At 37.4% G+C, this 13,890-nt stretch overlaps 1 protein-coding gene across 2 annotated transcripts; it reads left to right on the top strand.

The window, feature by feature from the left end:
* The first annotated feature begins 5,220 nt into the window (after positions 1 to 5,220).
* On the top strand, positions 5,221 to 13,750 carry LOC109807575 (uncharacterized). 2 transcript variants are annotated; one of them, XM_020370118.3, is made up of 11 exons: positions 5,223 to 5,571; positions 6,124 to 6,292; positions 6,404 to 6,586; positions 6,677 to 6,776; positions 6,892 to 6,922; positions 8,234 to 8,276; positions 8,533 to 8,685; positions 8,773 to 10,435; positions 10,570 to 11,881; positions 12,869 to 12,952; positions 13,316 to 13,750. In XM_020370118.3, exons 2-11 carry the CDS (start codon positions 6,234 to 6,236, stop codon positions 13,378 to 13,380), a joined length of 3,693 nt encoding a protein of 1,230 aa, XP_020225707.1. In that variant the 5' UTR covers positions 5,223 to 5,571; positions 6,124 to 6,233; the 3' UTR covers positions 13,381 to 13,750. The 2 variants fall into 2 exon arrangements, with proteins under 2 accessions (XP_020225708.1, XP_020225707.1); XM_020370119.3 differs by lacking the exon at positions 12,869 to 12,952 and having other exon boundaries at positions 5,221 to 5,571.
* Positions 13,751 to 13,890: the final 140 nt, after the last annotated feature.

The raw sequence follows: 13,890 nt of genomic DNA, 5'->3' as shown, positions 1-13,890 counted from the left end.
GTATCTGAGGAATCAAGTTTATGAGACTTAACTATAAAACAAACTTTATATATCTTTCCATCCAAGGTTAATTGAACCTTTAGTTAGAGATCCTCACAACTCACCTAAGCATAATGTTGCAGTAAATGCATAAGATTAAATTTATTATCTCATGTTTTTATGAAATAAATATCAATGAAAATAAAGGATTTCTTCAAACAACAAGGGATTGGTCAATTATTCAATCAAATGGTTATGAACATGTTTTCCATCTTTTATCATGAAATTAGTGAGTTATTTATTCGTAAAATTGTGCTCAATTTCATGAGACAATTTTATCAAGATCTCTTTGATAATTGGGAGAAAATTATACTCATATCAATTATTTGAGAAATTAGTGTGTCAATGAAAAAATAGATTTGGTTAGACTATAAGTTTAACATAAATATGCTTAAAATTTTTACCATTTTTTTTTTGTTTTTATCCATGATCACCAACGAGGAGCATATTCGGCAACCTTAGTGAATAGTGAAATATTTAAGAATAGTTTTATTTTTTAATTAAGTTTCATTATTTTATTAAATTATCTCAATATTTATCTCAAATTACAAAAAAAATAAAATAAAGAAATTACATTTTGTTATTTAAATTATTAGTTAAATTGTACTTTTGATCTCCCATAACATTTGATTTACAATTTTGATTTTTTAATTTTTAATTATGTAATTCTAATTCTCTAATTTTATAAAATTTATAATTTTAGTTTTTTTTTTATAAATATTTACATTTTAATCGTTAAAATTATAATATTAGTCATAACCTATATTAAGTAAGCAATATGACAATTAGTATTTAAGTTAAATTATACTTTTATTTCTCATTTTCATGTAATTTAACATAAATATTATTAAATATTAATTATCATACCATTTACTTAATGTTAAGTCATGAATAATATCACAATTTTAACAATAAAATATTTGACAAAGAGTTTAAAATAAAAAGTTTTAAAATTAAGAATTAAGTTGTGAAATTAAATATTAAGAGACAAAATATTAATTAAATATAAAAAATATAATTTAGTGTAAGTTATTCATATTATGGATCATCTGTTTTTCCCCATTTAATTGGGGGGCATAAATTAAAGCTTACTTAGTAGTGTTCACTAATTTTCTTATTATTTAATTCGTATTTTAATTGATGAAATAGTTTTTTTCAAACTACTTTATGGCAAAATATTTAAGTAATGAAATCAATAATTCCGTCTCTTTGTTCCACCAATCATTAAATATTCAAATATATTGCTAATATAATAACGAAGGATAAATTGACAGAAGAGGACGTGAAATAGAAGATACTGAATCTGAAAACTGCAAAATGATATGGTTATGAAAAGCATTTGATTTGATTTGATTGGTGAAAGATTAATTACACAGTTAGAACAGAACAGAAGAAGTTAATTAACGTATCACTGTCATTTTCTGCTAAAACAATTATTATGCAAACACTTTCAAGCAATACAATACAGTACTATACTATATACAGCAGTACCACACTCGAAGTTACCAAAACGTCCATTTCGTCCAATATACGCGTCTATTTCAAATACTTGAATCATGACAACAATAAAGTAATTAAAAGGTGAAAATGAAACACCCCATGTCACCAAATTTAATGATTATTATAACTTAGTATATGAGAAATGCAACCTGGTTAATGTTGGCCAATGATCCATGAACAAGAAATTGTTAGAAGAAGTAATTTAATATTTGTGTTGTTAATAAAAAATTGTTTTTTTTTTTTTTTTTTTGAAGCAAATGAACTTAACTCATTTCATTAATGATAAGAGATGCAATACATGGAGGAATAAAATCGAAAAAGTGGTGACTAGCGGAAGATCTAGCCACCCTTGCTAAAGTGTGGGCGACCCGATTGGCTTGTCTCCTAATAAACCTAACCTGAAGGTTTTGATGGGAACGTAACAGGGATCTACATTGATTTATAATGATCCCATATTCTGAGTGAAGAACCTGCGTGCTGTTGAGATGATCCGCTACTTGCTTGCAGTCCGTTTCCACACAGACGTTATCGTATGGAGAATGGATGAGATATTGGATTGTTTCCAACATAGCTGCTGCTTCTGCCTCATGGGGTGGTGGTAGGCCATGCTTCCATCCGGATATGGCAGTCTGGAATAATCCTCTTGTATCGCGGACATAAATACCGAACCCAAAGGTAGAGGAATCGTTGAAGAGCGCCGCATCAACGTTGCACGTGAAAGTGTCGGCTGGAGGTTTGGTCCATCTGTGGTTCACTACGGGGGAGGCAGTTTGCGCCAAGTTACTGTGTGCAGATCGCCATGCATGGAAATGTTGTTCCGTTAGCTGGATTGAGGTTTTTGGGGGAGGGGCACCCTCCTTCCATACTTTGTCATTTCTCCGCCGCCAGATACACCAAAGCATGAGGGTGAACGATGTTAAATCAGAACCTGTTAAGTGACCCAGCAGTTTCCACGTGGTGTCGATGAAGCTGATGCCTTGCTCTACTATATGGGCGATTCGCGGCCAACATCCTGAGTCTATCCATATGGATAAGGCGGCTGGGCAGCTATAGAAGAGGTGCCATTCGTTCTCTTGGTTTGCAGAGCAATGGGGGCAAGAAGACGTGCATGGGACGCCTTTCTGTTGTAGGTTCAGGCGCGTGGGAATGCAACCTCTCAATAGTCGCCAGAGGAAAATCTGTGTTGAGTGAGGGATCTTCAAGCTCCAAAGTTTCATCCAGTCACCCTGCACTCTCAATGTATTATTGGAGATGACATGTTCCATGAGATGGTGATATGCTGTGCGTACCGAGTAGGAGCCATTGGTGGTGAGCCTCCAAGTTAAGGAATCTGGGCGTGAGGGGTTCAACAGTGGTATAGATAGGATGGATTGAGCATCTTGATGATTGAAGAGAGTTTGAACTCGATGTGAATCCCACTTGTGAAGAGTGCGGTCAATGAGGTCGTGGACAGTGAGGGATTCGTATCCTTGAGGGGCTGTTGAGGTAACATACGAGCTATGTGAGTTGCGGAGCCATGGATCCTTCCAAATGTTAATAGAAGATCCGTTCCCTATACACCACCTGGCACCTTGCCTGACTAGAACCTGTGAAGCGTGGATGCTTCTCCAAATAAAACTTGGGTTGTGGCCCAGGCGGGCACCCAAGAAGTCCCCTTGAGGGAAGTATCTAGCTTTGAAGATCCGTGTAAATAGAGCATCTGGGTTGGACTGTAGATTCCACCCTTGCTTCCCAAGCATAGCCAAGTTAAAACCATGGAGGTGACGGAAACCCATACCGCCATACTCTTTCCGCATAGTGAGTTTATCCCAGCTTAACCATTTGATTCCTCGCCCTGTATGGTGGTTAGAGCCCCACCAGAAGGAGTTCAGCATCCTTTGAATTTCATCCTCGAGGCTGGTTGGTAAGAGGAAGGTACTCATACAATAGCTGGGGATTGCTTGTGCCACTGCCTTGATAAGGGTCTCGCGGCCAGCCTTGGAGAGATGTTTGCCTGTCCAGTGGTTGATCTTCTTCCATATGCGATCTTTGACGTAGGAGAACACTACCTTTTTATTTCTGCCCACCATGGATGGGAGTCCTAAGTATTTTCCAGTGCCAATGCATTCGTGAACCCCCAGAATAACGTTGATGGACGTGCGCGTTCGTGTAGTGGTATTTTTGCTGTAGTAAATCTCTGATTTTTGCAAGTTGATGGCTTGTCCGGATGCACTCTCGTATTGTTGAAGAATGGTGCGAAGAGTGGTGCACTCTCGTTCAGTGGCTTTGCAGAAAAGGAAACAGTCATCTGCGAACAGCAAATGTGAGACTTGCGGTGCGCCTCGACAGATTTTAGCCCCATGGAGATCCCCTCTAGCTTCTGCTGTTCGTAATAAGGAAGAGAGTCCTTCAGCACATAAAATATAAAGATAGGGTGAGAGGGGGTCACCTTGGCGTAGTCCTCGCTCCGGTGAGATAGGTCCAACTCCTTCACCATTAACCATGACATGGAACGTGGGGGAGGCATAGCACATACGCATCCAAAGAGCCCATTGGGCGTGAAATCCCAGTTTCAAGAGTAGAGCATGTATGTAGGACCAACTGACTCTGTCAAAGGCTTTACTGATGTCAATCTTTAGAGCAACCGTACCTGTTTGGCCTTGATGTTTGCACTTCATATAGTGGATTATCTCGGATGCTACCATTACGTTGTCAAGGATGGAGCGTCCTTCAACAAATGCAGATTGGGTTTGGGAGATGCATTGGTGTAGCACATCTTTGAGTCGATTTGCAAGAACTTTTGAGACTATCTTGTAAATGACGTTGCATAGTGATATGGGGCGCAGGTCCTTCATAGATGATGGTGCTTCAGTTTTTGGTATGAGGACAATGTTGGTTTGATAAAAAATTGTTTTTAAATTTAGTTTGAAATTACAATAAGAGACACTCTTACTATTTTATCTAGATTTTATTTAAAAAAGGTTTAATGGTATTTTTTTACCATTCATTTTTTCACATTATTACAAATTTTGCTATCAACTTTTAAAATTTAACATTTTACTATTAAAATTTTAAAATTTTGTACATTTTATCATCCATTAACTAATTATTTAATACAATTAGTTAATTAATAATATAATATGTTCACTATTAACACGAATTAATAATATATATGATAGATTATTATACTCTTGTATTGTTAAAAATAAAAAATAACATATTTATATATCTTAAGATTGAAATTCAAAACCTTAAAATTTGAGAACTAATAATGACATTTAATTAAATTATCAAACGCAAGTTATTTATAATATGGAAAGTTTGAAAAAATTGAGTAACAAAATATTAAATTTTAAATGTTTGTTTACGAATTATTTCCCCAGTGCAAAAAAGAAAACAAAGTTGTTTTACAAAATTGGAAAAAGCAAGAGTAAATTATTATTTGAAAATAAAAAACCTGGGATATTCCTTCCTAGTAAAAGTTTGAGTGACGTTGAAGTCTAGCACGGTCAATGAAAAACCCATATAGTAATTCCGCCACTGTGTGTTTTGAATTGAATCCTTGTTATACGCTAATTACTATTACTACTGCATTAACGTTTCACAAGACAAGTTGCAAATGTGACAGTGGCAAATGGCAACGTTTTTGTTTTTTTATTTTTGTCTGAACATTGTCATTCCCTCTTTCTACTGAGAGAGAGACAGGGCGTAGAGAGAGAAAGTAGAGAGGGATTTGAAATGAAGGATGAGTAAAGCAAAAACCATCTTTTTCATTGTGGGGTTTTCGTAAAACTCAAAATTTAAAAAATAAAAGAAAATGAGAGAAGAGAAAGAAAAAGAAAGAGGCTCATTTCCTCCACAGTGAGACACAAAAAGGGAAGAACAAGGAGAAGAGAGAAAGAAGAACATAAAAGACAAAGGAGCCAAATGCTGCTGCCCTTTTGAACTCTAAATTGGAGGATCGCTTCACGCAATCCAAGATCTCGGTCATCCATATCTGCCCTTCACATTCAATTCAACACTCCTTCCACATTTCCACTCCAAATTTTCAATGTAAATGATTAGGGTTTCTTCATTTTTGTTGTTCATTTTGCACCACGCCTATTTGTTTCTGTGTAGCCGTGGTAATGCTTTCTTTGACCATGTGTTGTTTATTTCATTATTGTGTTTTTTTTTGGCAAGTTTTTGGGTTTGGCTTGGTTGCTATTGGATTTTGGGTTTATTTGCTGTCTATGCAACTTTAGTCAAGTTCGGTCTTTTGCTGAATCAGATCTATTTCTTATAATTTCTTTGTGGCAAATTTGGGTTGCAGAAGCTTCAAGTTTGGGTTTTGGGTTGGGATCTATGGTATGGTTCTGTTAAGGGTTGAAACAAGTGGGATTTACCTAATGTGCATCTGGGCAGTCACTTGATTTTGTTCAATTTCAAACTTGATTGAAAATGTAGATTTGTAATGTAATGCAAATAGGGAAATGACCCACACTGAACGCACTTGTTAGTCTGACACAGAATTTCGCGAAAAGTGTTCTTTTTCTTTTCCCTTTTCTTATTTCAACCCTGCTTATGCAGAATCTACATTCTGATTTTGGGATTTCTTGTGTGTAGTTTTGTTGATTATGGTTGGTTCCAAATGGAAACGAAGTTGAAGATTGCGTTTGCTTACGTGAAATGATCCGAAGAGTGGTAGAGTGTAGTGCTACATTCAATAAAGAAAAATGAAGTCTGACACGCCTCTTGATTATGCACTACTCCAATTGTCTCCAAGGCGTTCAAGGTGCGGACAACTTGGGATTTTCTAGTTGTTATGTGCTTTTCTTCTGATTAGAGTTTGCACTTTGGAATAATGTTTACTTGTTTTTTTTTTCTTTTTTCTATTAATGATCAGATGTGAGTTGCTTGTTTCAAGTGGTGGAAACACTGAGAAACTAGCATCAGGGCTGGTAAAGCCATTTTTGACCCATTTAAAGGTTGCAGAAGAGCAGGCTGCTCTAGCTACCCCATCAATCAAGCTAGAAATTGATAGGCATAAAAATGCCGACACGTGGTTTACAAAAGGAACATTTGAGAGGTGAAAGCAATGAAATGAGAATTTATTTAGTTTTATTGGATTTGGTCACTTTGTATGCACTGAGCCTTCCGATTTAATGGGTGTGTACAGGTTTGTGCGGTTTGTCAGTGCGCCAGAGGTTTTGGAAATGGTCAATACCTTTGATGCAGAGATGTCCCAATTGGAAGCAGCAAGGAGAATATATTCTCAGGTAATAATGTAAATATGGTCAAACAGAGAAGATTGGTGCAAACAACTGAACAAAGCAATTTCTTTCTTTTGTTGATGTTTGGAATGTTTATTTATTTATTTATAATTTATTTCAGGGGGCAGGAGATCAGCGTTCAGATCCACAAGGTATGTTTTCTTTGCAATTAGACCTTAACCAAAGACAATTTGGAACTTCATCTTTTGATTGTGATACCTCTTACCTGTCACCACTCTGAGGAATTTGTCCTATCAATATTTACCTCTCTTAACTCCTAAGATTATTAGTTATTTGTATCTTGCATTAAACAATTATTAGTTGTTTGTATCTTGCATTAAACAACTGGGGTCCTATTTTGTTCACCAGCTGGCTTAGTTTGCATGTTCACTGCCTTCTATGGAAGGTACCATATAGGCATGGAGGAAAAGAATAGTGTTTCCAATTTTGTTGTACAAAAATGGATGAAAAATATTGTACATATATGAATTTTAGTTATGTTGGCTGGCATTATATAGTCCAAATTTGGAAGTTCAATTATTGTCAAAGTTCATTACTTATTCTTCATGTTTCTTTCACTTTTATTTCCCCTTTGAACATATTTTAATTTTACTGTTAAAGTAACCAATTAACGTATTTTACACTTCACATTGCTTATCATTAAATGAAATTAGTTATTATTACCATTAAATGAAATTATTATCATCATAGAATCGTCAGGCTTAATATCTATGTGCTGGCTACTGGTTTTAGGTCTTCTAAAATGTTTTCTTGTCTGTAAAAGTTTGTCTAATTTTTGCCCAATTCGGTGATAATCTATATTGTATGTCACCTTGATGGAGGTTCTATGTCTGAATAGATAGAAAATGAAGTTAATTATAGCCATAGAGGAAAGAGAACAAACCATACTTCCATAATTGCCCCAACAAAATTGCTTTATCTACATTGTTGAGAGCATGTCAAAATGGGCAGAAGGTTCAACATTGATTGATATCTAGCATAGAAGTAGAAAATGAAGAATGAAATTCATGCTTGGAGCAAGAATCAGCTGGATTTCGATATGGAGAAAAGAATGACAATGTAAACAAAATTGGGAAAGTGATGGCTAACAAAGAAGAAACTTTTTATTTGTTTAGTCTGAGAAAAGGTTTTTCTGTTTCTACAAGCAATTCAAAAGAGAAGAATGCTGACTATAATCCCTATGACAGTTTTTTTCAAACAAGCTTTATTATTAGGGATAATTTATTGAAAATTACAAATTATGCTGGGTCTCTAGTGTCTCTAGTTTCTCTCTTCAGCTTTAATAGTGAAATATAATTTTTGATAAATTTCAGAGCAAGAATGTTACTATTATTATTATTATTATTTTTATAATGTAAATAGGAAATGCTTTATGGTCATATTGTTTCTTGTATGATTGTTAATGATGCACGCTTACAATATTTTTGGTGAATTTGGTCCAGGTGGGAATGGAGCAGGAGCCATAGCAGTGGCAGATGCAACCACGTAATAATTCCACCCTCTTTCATTCCATCTAGCTTTCGTTTCTGTTAGTGTTAGCGGTTCCTCTATGAGACAAGAATCTATGCAGTTACTAATCTACTAATGGAGACATAACATAATAATGGAAAAAAGGACGTTCATAATTGATTAGAAAACATGTGAATGGTGAAATAAATCCAAGCGAATTCAACATAGTTTAGATACACTTGAAATATGTGGCTGATTTGAAGTTGTTGGTACGACTTAATTACTTGCGCAGAAAGGAATTGCTAAGGGCAATTGATGTACGATTGAGTGCAGTGAGGCAGGACCTAACGACAGCATGTGGTCGTGCATTAGCCTCCGGTTTCAACCCCCACACCGTTTCCCAACTCAAACACTTGGCTGATCGATTTGGTGCTCATCGCTTCAAGTATATACTTTTCATTTTCATTCATCTATAATAAATGATAATGTGGTTGTTTTATTTAATTAATTTTGATATGTTTTTGCGGTGCAGTGAAGCATGCACTAAATACATGTCACTGTACGAAAGAAGACCGGACCTTATCAGTCACTGGCCAGGTGGCGATGACAGGGAACTCCGTTCATCAGTCAGCTCTGACATGTCCATCGACAACGACGACGGGCCCAACCAGGCCCAGGCCCAACCCCAGTCCACAACCGACCCACCTAAGCCCAAGCCCTTTGCCACCTTCGCTTCACTACGACGTAGCAACACCAGCGTGAGCGACGCCAACGACACTCCCGCCAAAGACGAGACCGAGTCTCCGGCGTCGTCCACGGTAACGGCTCCGTCGGCGCGGCGCCTCAGCGTGCAGGACCGGATCAACCTCTTCGAGAACAAGCAGAAGGAGAATTCCTCCGGGAAGCTGCCGGAGCTCCGGCGCCTCTCCTCCGACGTGTTGCGGCGCTGGAGCGGCGCCAGCGACATGAGCATCGACGTTAGCGGCGAGAAGAAGGACTCCTCCGACAGCCCCTTGCCTTCGTCCGCGTCGTCCAAGTCCCTCGCCGTTTCTGAAGACAAGGATCGGAGCGACAAATCGGAGAAGGGTGCGATAACCGATCAAGGGTCTTCTCAGGAGACGGGGAAAGTTTCGGTTTTTGATGAGGACAATAACGTGGGGTTTAAGGATCAGGTGGGTTCTGAGGCTGTTTCATTGAAGAAGGGTTCGTCCGAGGTTGTTGGTCCCATGTTGTCTTCTGTGGATGATGATGTAAAGTTTTATGGTGGGGTGAAAAATCATGTTGTTGCACCGTCGCTTATTAGGGGACCCCGAAGTCATTCTCGATCCCTATCAGCGCAGTTTGAAGGTGGCAATGGACTCAAATTTAGGGATGTTTCTGTTCGTGTTGATCAATCTTCACAAATTGAGGTTGAGGACTCTTCATCATTCCCCAACAAGGAGGAGGATTCCCAAATCCCAAGAATGAAGATCCAGAAACCTGTAGCTGGTAAAAGGGATGAAACCAGCAAGGGTCCTAATGAAATGAACAAGTTGAAACAAGCTTTGGAGACTCGGGATAATGCACGTGCAACCTCAACCCCTCCCTTGGAGCAGCAACATCAGAGGGTGAGGCAGTCTAAAGGGAATCAGGGGCTACATGATGAGCTGAAAATGAAGGCAGATGAACTTGAAAAGCTTTTTGCTGAGCATAAACTTAGGGTTCCTGGGGATCAGTCTGGTTCTGTGAGGAGAGTTGAGCCGGTGGATACACATGTCGAACAGTCACAGTATAGAAGAGCTGGAGTTGGGGAGTCGACTCCTCAGTTGCCTTCCAGAAGCAATGTGGTTGAAGTGGCTGCGAGTTCAAGCAATTCGGCAAGCTTTGATGCTAAGTCGGTTATGAAGACGGTGGATAGTCACAATTCTGGTGATGCTTTGAGGCAAAATTTCTCTGATCTTAACTTGGGGGAAGATCCCAGAGGAAAGTTTTATGAGAAGTATATGAAGAAGAGGAATGCTAAACTTCGAGAAGATTGGAGTATGAACCGAGCTGAGAAAGAAGCTAGGATGAAGGCCATGCAGGATAGCCTCGAGAGGAGTAGAGCTGAAATGAAGGCCAAGTTTTCGGGGTCTGTAAACAGACAAGATTCAGCATCAGGTGCTCATCGCGCCGAGAAACTTAAATATTTCAAATCAAATGTTAAGAGAGAGCAGGTACTCAGTATTCATGACTTTGTCTTATTTTTGTGATGACTGCTGAAAAATTTTCTGGAATGCAATGTTTGTTTTTAAGTTTAAAACACAAAATTCTGTTTTTGTAATTTAAATCCCTTTATTGTTTTGGACAGCATCCGATTGATTCTCTTCAGAATGAAGATGATGAGGATCTTTCTGAATTCTCAGAAGAGAAGACTTATGGTGCTTCAAGGCAAAGTAGGAAAAATTTTCCTAACAGACATATATCTTCAGGCACACCTCGTAAAACAGCAGTGTCGATCTCTCGCTCATCTGGCAGGCGAAAAGACAACCCTCTTGCTCAGTCTGTTCCAAACTTTTCTGATTTAAGAAAAGAGAATACAAAGCCATCTTCTGGTGTCAGTAAAACAACCCGCTCTCAGGTAAGAACCTATACACGTAGCAAAAGCACTGCTGAGGAGATTCAAGGAGTCAAGGAAGAGAAGTCAAGGCAAACTCTGTCTTTACGGAAAAGTTCTGCTAATCCTGCAGAGTTTAAGGATTTGTCCCCTTTGAATTCAGATGGGATTGTTTTGTCTCCATTGAAATTTGATATGGACGAGACTGATATGGGTCCTTATGATCAATCACCTAGGTCTTTCCTTAAAAAGGGTAATAACATAGGTTCAGGTTCTGTTGGCAATGCTATTCGGATGAAAGCTTCAATGGCATCGGATACTCAGAAAAATAAAGAATTCGACGACCTCGAATTTGATGAGGAAGATTCTTTGCAAATGGCCGTGGAGGAACAGGATGACATTGAAACTATGGCTATCAAAGATGTTGCTTATAATAATAATGGAAAGGTGAGTCTGAGCCAGGAATCTGGGAAGTCTGGTAATTCTGGATCTGAAATTGGTGATTCTGCAAGGTCTCTTGCCCAGGTAGACCCTATTTCAGTGGGTGAAATGGCTCCTGGGTTTCCATCAACATTCAATGGAGTAAGATCTCTGCAGGACTCTCCAGTTGGAAGTCCTGTGTCATGGAATTCACGTGTGCCTCATCCTTTTTCATACCCACATGAGTCGTCTGACATTGATGCTTCTATAGATTCTCCAATTGGAAGCCCTGCATCTTGGAATTCTCATTCTCTTAACCAAGGTGACAATGATGCTGCCCGAATGAGGAAAAAATGGGGAAGTGCTCAAAAACCATATCTTGTTGCTAATTCATCCCAAAATCAACCCCGCAAGGATGTCACTAAAGGTTTCAAGCGATTGCTTAAGTTTGGGAGAAAAACTCGTGGATCAGAGAGTTTGGCTGATTGGATCTCTGCTACAACTTCTGAAGGAGATGATGACACTGAAGATGGCCGAGATCTGGCCAACCGGTCATCAGAAGACTTGAGGAAGTCAAGAATGGGATTTTCTCATGGCCATCCTTCTGATGACAGCTTCAATGAAAGTGAGCTGTTTAATGAACAGGGTAACCTATCTATTCCTTTCTCAGATTTCTTGGTATTGATCAATGTGCTTGGTTATAGCTTAGAGACTAGAGATTTAGGTGTAAACCATTTTTTTGCCATTTTCTTGTGCCATCATGCAATTAGGAAATGGATTCCTTTTTGTCCTTTGATTTCTTTCAATTGTTGGTTGCGCATTTAGATAAATTATTCTTCTATAGATATTGATGTGAATGAACAAAGAAACTCTCACTTTATCTTTTTGGATGGGAATTTGAAGGGATCACACTCTGACTTCTTTTACACTCTTGTTTTCATACCTGACCATTTCCTTGATGATATTGTATTATTCATGTAGACTGAGGGTTTATCTTATCATTGTGGATATGGTTGAGTAGATGCATTGTATAGACATTACTTTTTGGTGGGCTCATCCAGATCTTATTAATGCTCTCAGTACGTGTTTATATTTACCCATACATTCATGCATAGGAAGGATTTATTTATTGGAAGAGAAAATCTTGAAGCGTTACTTGATAACTTTTCTCTATAGATTATGAATGTAACAAATCTAGCTGATGGATTGTGTGAGATTATCTTGATGATTATTACATACTAAATTTTAGATAAATTAAACCTTCATAGGTTTGTTATCTTATAGTTGACATTTACTTGTATTTTAAAATGAAGCAATTTGATGAAGTATCAACTAATCTTAAAATTGGATGTAATTTCATAAACTTTTGATCCCTTCTTTTCAATGGATATTTTAGTGGTTAGATCAGTTTTTATCCTATAAAACCTAGAGTATTATCCGTGTCATAATAATGTTCTTTCTGCTGGCCAATAATGTGGCACTAATTTATAGTCATGATTTATATTATTTTAAGTTAGTGTTTTTTGATCATGGCTTGTTCCTGTCTGCTCTTTATAACTTTTTTTTCTTCTTCTAAAGGATAAAATAAAACAACACTCAAATTTAATTGATAATGTTTTCTTAACTCCTGCAGTTCAATCTTTGCAAAGCTCTATCCCTGCACCTCCTGCTCATTTTAAACTGAGGGATGATCATATATCAGGAAGTTCTTTAAAAGGTGATGCCTGGGTAACATAACATATTCTAGGTCATTTTTTATTCATTTTTGGTGTAGTTTCTTGTGTCAGGCTGATGAAGTAGTTGTGTAAGTTGTGAGGAATACTCAACATGTATCCTCCTTTGCATTTCATTGATTTTGGTAGTTCATTCTGGATTAAGGGGTCAATCTCTTGGAATTGTTCACTGTGTCTTGAAAAGAATGTAATCTTGACTTGAGGAAATTTTCTTATGCTATTGTTTTCTAAAGGCCTATGATATGAATTTCTTTTTATTGATTTCAAGAATGATAACCGTTTATTTGCTACATATTTAGTATCTTTTACACGATATTATAGTTACATGTTAACTTCAATTTGTGCAGCTCCCAAATCATTTTTTTCACTATCAACTTTCCGAAGCAAGGGTAGTGACTCAAAACCCAGGTGAAATTTCACTAAGTGGGCGTGACAAGTAATTTGGATCATCTTCAATGGTAGGGGTGTAAAGGACAATATTAAATATGATACAGAAAAGAGAGGTAGGCACGATACAATGATCTATATGAAAGATATATGTGATGGGGTTATGTATATTTTCTTGGACTCATGAGGTTTTCCCCTATGATTTAGTTAGTCATGGTTGTGTTGATATATGCTGCATACTGTAGTCAGTGAAGAGTCGCCTATTGGTGCAGTGTCATTGTAATTTTGGCAGTAGTGGCATTCTTTTGCTCGTTTATTTTGATTTACTTGTGTGATGTATATCAAGTTGAACTTCTGTTAGAATGAATCAGTACAGTCAGAGTTAAGAAGAGTAATGTGATTGCGGAGTAAAATAGTAGCTTTCAAAAGATTATTTCCCTCTCCCCATGAAAAGAACAAATAAGAATGATTTGCTACTTATCCTTCTCCATTCTATTGTTACTTTTAGCTACACGTTACATGTAAATCGTCACAC

Source organism: Cajanus cajan, chromosome 5 (assembly GCF_000230855.2).
Source record: "Cajanus cajan strain Asha chromosome 5, NIPB_CcT2T_4, whole genome shotgun sequence".
NCBI lineage: Eukaryota > Viridiplantae > Streptophyta > Magnoliopsida > Fabales > Fabaceae > Cajanus > Cajanus cajan.
The sequence above is the reverse complement of the archived record's forward strand: the minus strand, read 5'-3'. Positions and strand labels throughout refer to the sequence as shown.

Bases quoted from the DNA above. Each gene is read 5' to 3' on its own strand.
- LOC109807575 (XM_020370118.3), top strand. From the start codon at position 6,234: ATGAAGTCTGACACGCCTCTTGATTATGCACTACTCCAATTGTCTCCA. The intron at 6,777-6,891 runs GTAATAATGTAA...AATTTATTTCAG, and splicing joins CAAGGAGAATATATTCTCAG to GGGGCAGGAGATCAGCGTTC. The intron at 11,882-12,868 runs GTAACCTATCTA...TAACTCCTGCAG, and splicing joins TGAGCTGTTTAATGAACAGG to TTCAATCTTTGCAAAGCTCT.